The sequence below is a fragment of the Lipotes vexillifer genome, unplaced genomic scaffold, assembly GCF_000442215.2.
Source record: "Lipotes vexillifer unplaced genomic scaffold, Lipotes_vexillifer_v1.1 scaffold977, whole genome shotgun sequence".
Lineage (NCBI taxonomy): Eukaryota > Metazoa > Chordata > Mammalia > Artiodactyla > Lipotidae > Lipotes > Lipotes vexillifer.
In genome coordinates this window covers 1,427,420-1,431,718 of record NW_006783088.1, presented here as the reverse complement: position 1 = coordinate 1,431,718, position 4,299 = coordinate 1,427,420, and the positions used below count along the sequence as shown (strand labels likewise).

Here is a 4,299-nt window from a genome sequence, read left to right as displayed (position 1 = left end):
GCCGCGTAGCGGCTGGGCCCGTGAGCCGTGGCCGCTGAGCTTGCGCGCCCGGCAACGGGAAAGGCCACGACAGTGAGAGGCCCACATATTGCAAAAAAAAAAAAAAAAAAAAAAAAAAAAAAGAGACAGGGAAAGTGAGAGCAGGGTTAAGTGATCTACCCAAGCCACGTGGCCTGCAATTGGGAAGCAGGACTCAAACCCCCATCTCCTGACGCCCAGGCCCATCGTCCTTCCACTAGTCTCAGAACTGTCACCTTGCAAAGTGGCCCAAGCAGAAGGCAGGTGCAGCTCCTCCTGTAGCCAGCAGGAGGCGCCAAGCAACCAGAGGTGTCAGAGGACCCAAACTGGAGGCTGGCTCACCTGCAGTAACTGATGCAAGAGTCTTGGAGGTTGCAGGGAGCCCTGAGGAAACCAGCCCTCCCACAGGCCTGGACACCCTGCCCCATTCTGGAAGCTGCCCCTCCCTCATCCCAGAAATCCCGCAGAGTACCCCTGAATCTGAGCTTCCCAGAGTTCCCTGGGACTTTGATTTGCCCCCGTTCTAGAAACAGGGAGCAGGCCCACCTCTATGAGGGGGTGTCGTGAGAACTGAAGAGGAGAGAATGAGCGCCTGGGCATGAGCTCGCTACACGCGAGGACCCACCCTCTCCGTCCCCCAAGGCCGGCACCTTGACCAGACACTCACTCTCAGCAGACCTTTCTGAGATGTCACGAACGTCCTGGGACGAGATGAAGATGTCTGCCCCCTCCTCCAGGCTGGGGGCCTTCTGGCTCAGCCGCTGGCCCACAGTGGTCACATAGGTGCAGAAGCGGTCACCTGTCACCTTGTGATCCAGGGCCAGCCCTCTGAGCTTGGTCTTCTCCCTGTCAGTAGCCAGGCCACAGCACGTGGGAACCAGCCACACAGAGCCCCGCTTCAACAGCCTGCCTCTAGGGCGTGCTGTCCCAGGGGTGCCAAGCCCCCCTTTAGCCAGCACTGATGGGCCCACTGACAAGCTCCCAAGGGCGGGGCTTGTGTCTGTGTGTCTCAGAGCCTGGCCCAGGGGCCAGCTCAGCACACACTAAGTGAAGGACAGATGCACTGTTTTCCACTTGGGCTGTAGCCATGGAGGCAGCATTCAGAACCCAAACTCCGGGGCTGGGGGGCGGAGGGAGGGATAAATTAGGAGGTCGGGATTAACATATACACACTACTATATATGAAATAGATAACCAACAAGGACCCACTGTATAATATGGGGAACTCTACTCAATATTTATAATAACCTATAAGGGAAAAGAATCTGAAAAAGAATATTTATATACTTATATATATATATATGAATCACTTTGCTGTACACCTGAAAATAACACAACATTATAAATCAACTATGCTTCAATAAATTAAAAAAAAAAAAAAAGAACTCAGACTCTGGAGTTCTGATTCCAGCCTTAGATTCACCCCTCCCCCCTTCAGTGGTATGACGTTAGGTAAGTCACTTTGCTCCCTGTGCCTTTGCTACGAATGGAGTTAATAACAGAACCCACGTCACAGAGCTGACTGAGAATGAGGGCTGAGCAGAGTGCCTGGCACACAGGAGATGCTCCATCAGTATCAGCTATTTGACTGGCTCCCTAGGTGCCTGGTTGTGGGGCATCACTCCAGTCCCCTGGGGAACTGATGGGGGGGGGTAGGTAAAGTTGGCATTCAGGTTTGCCCCACAAAGGGTGGGATTTCATTCCTCGGTTTCCCCCCTTTCTGGGTGCCCGTAGCACATGGCACTATTGCAACGGTCCCTCCTACTCTGATCCCATCCTCCAAACCTGGACAGAAGAAGACAGTCCCCACGTTTTGGATGCCTGCTTTATGCCTGATCTACTCAGAACACCTGCAGGTGGGTGGGATCAGGCCCACGGTTCAGATGAGAAAGCGGAACTTGGAAAGCTCAGATGATCAGCAAATCTTGGTTGCTCTGAGTCCACAGCTGCTTCTGTCCATCACACCACCACACCCCGGCCTCCAGATCTGCAGCGGGGCAGTCACCCTCCCACCCCACACCCCCCGGTCACTCACTTGTAGTTGACTTCCTCCGGCGAGGGAAAGGCTTCACTCGGCCAGTTGAAGGCACAGTTCAGAAAGATGAGGCAGGCCAGGCTTGACCAGGTGAACATGATGATCATGAAGGACACGCCGGCATCATAGATCAGCTGTCGGGGGACGGGGCGGGCCATGAAGGAGGCTGCCCAGCCCCAGGCCCGCGTCCTCCAGCTGGAGGTAGAACCCAGGCCCCAGAGGCCTTAGAGAAGGTCTCTTCTACCCCGTTCCTTGTATCCAATTTGCAGATGAAGAAACCAAGACCAGAAGTTAAGAGTTGGATCTAGAAGCCCCACCATCCTCTTCCTTTCTCACCCCAGCCCCCCTCAAGAGGTGTGAAATAGTTTGCACACGGGGCCGAAGGGGCTGGCCACAAGCTCAAAATGTCTTTGAAATCTCAATTATTATCTTAAAAAGACACACCAATGTTGCCTTTGACTCCATACACGTTTGTTTTCACATGAAAGTCATTTCATTTTATGTACAAGAGAGGACGATGAAAGCGTCTAACCGTGTTTTTCCTGCCCCTTCTGGGCACCCTCCCTGGGGGAAAGACAAACCCAGTCTGAGAAGCCTTATCTCACCTTGCACAGGTGTGACAACTGAAAGGGGAGGGGCGTGTGCAAGCACTCTGCCCACAGCCTCCCAACCCCAGGACAAGCAGGTTCTCTATTGATTGGGATTCTGTGCCAACATAGCAACTGCTCTAGTGAGGAAGCCAGGTATGCGGAAAATGTCCTGCCTGCCACCCTCTGCCTGGGATGGCTGCTGTCTGCTCTCCACTCAGGCTCCAAGCTCCAGTGCTGCCTGGGAAAACTGCTCCTTCTGGGCCGCAGGCTTTGGGGCTCTTTCTTCCCCGGGAGCAGGACAGAACTTCAAAGGGCCACACCCGCCAAGATCTGGTTCCTCAAATCCCACTGCCTTAGTCAAGGGAAGGGGGACCCCCAGCTCCAGGCCTGCTCCTACCTGAACAATTGTTGGTCACCCCCATCAGTGTGCTCTCCACCTCCTCTGGCGACGGATGCTGAGCGAGTGCCTTCTAAACCAATAAATTAACTGCCCAAGGCAGAATCTGAGGGGCACGGTGCGGCCCAGCTGGAAGGGCACTTTGATATCAGAGGGAGGAAAGAGGCCCCAAACTTGCCCAGAGCTAGAACTCAGGCCTTCCGGCTCTAGGTCCACCAGGCTGACCTGTCTAGGAGCTGGCCAGGCCTGGACTAGCTTGGTGACCTTGGACCCAAGTCATCCAGCCTCTTCAGGGCTGGGGAAGGAAATATGGCCTGAAAGGTGGGCTGAGGCCAAAGAGGTGAGGGCCTTGAAGGCATGTGAAGGGGCTGGACCTGATTCTGTCCGCGAAGCAGAGTGGGTAGATGAGCAAGTCCTTCATCTAAGGTCATTCTGGAAGTCATGTGAGTGGCAGCTTAGAGAGGGAAAAGCTTGGAGGCAGGGAGATCAGCTGAGAAAGCACTGGCCCAGCAGCGAGGATGAAGGCCTGGACAGAGCAGCAGAGAAGTCAGACCCACTGGTCCACAGCGGCACCTGGGCTCTTCCCATGACGCTGCAGTGCTTTGCCCTGCCGTGGTGGGAACTGACCTCCGCCTGACAGCAAGTAGGTCACCAGATATACTATGCGCCCAACCCCACCCAGGTCTTGTGTCAAGGCAGAAGGAAGGCCAAGCGACCTCACTGACCACCAGCTGCCCACTCCCCAGGCAGCTCCGTACCTTGATTCCCGGGTACGTGATGGCAGAAGAGGCATAGGAGCCGATCATGAGGGCCATGAAAGTGGAGCGCAGGTTCCCAAACATGTTGGGCAGCTGAGAGAGGAGAGCAGTGTCAGTGAGCAGGGAGACCCTGACACCTGCCCAGGGCTCCCCTTTCTCCACCGAGCAAGCTTGGAAGCTTCTAGCCCAGTAGTCCTCAACGTGAGCTCCAGGAACACCAGCCCCAGAGTCGCAACAGAAAAGTTCTAAGACAAAATCAGGGTTGGAAACCAGGCTGTACTCCCCTCCCACGCAAAGAAGTGCCCACAAAGAGAAGTTTTGTTTAACCCCATGGTTTCCCAAGTTACTTTTTTTTTTTTTTTGCGGTACGCGGGCCTCTCACTGTTGTGGCGTCTCCCCCTGCGGAGCACAGGCTCCGGATGCGCAGGCTCAGCGGCCATGGCTCACCGGCCCAGCCGCTCCGCGGCATGTGGGATCTTCCCGGACCGGGGCACGAACATC

The 4,299-nt window shown here is 55.2% G+C and overlaps 1 protein-coding gene across 1 annotated transcript in view; it reads right to left on the bottom strand.

Annotated features, from left to right (window-relative positions):
* The window catches only part of SLC43A1 (solute carrier family 43 member 1), a 23,983-nt gene that overhangs the window by 7,783 nt on the left and 11,901 nt on the right, over positions 1–4,299 (bottom strand). Inside the window, exons 5-7 of the mRNA XM_007455709.1 lie at positions 3,799–3,891; positions 2,054–2,187; positions 686–864 (exon numbers count right to left, since the gene is read on the bottom strand). Coding sequence (XP_007455771.1) covers positions 686–864; positions 2,054–2,187; positions 3,799–3,891 — 406 coding nt within the window. The remainder of the gene's footprint in view (positions 1–685; positions 865–2,053; positions 2,188–3,798; positions 3,892–4,299) is intronic.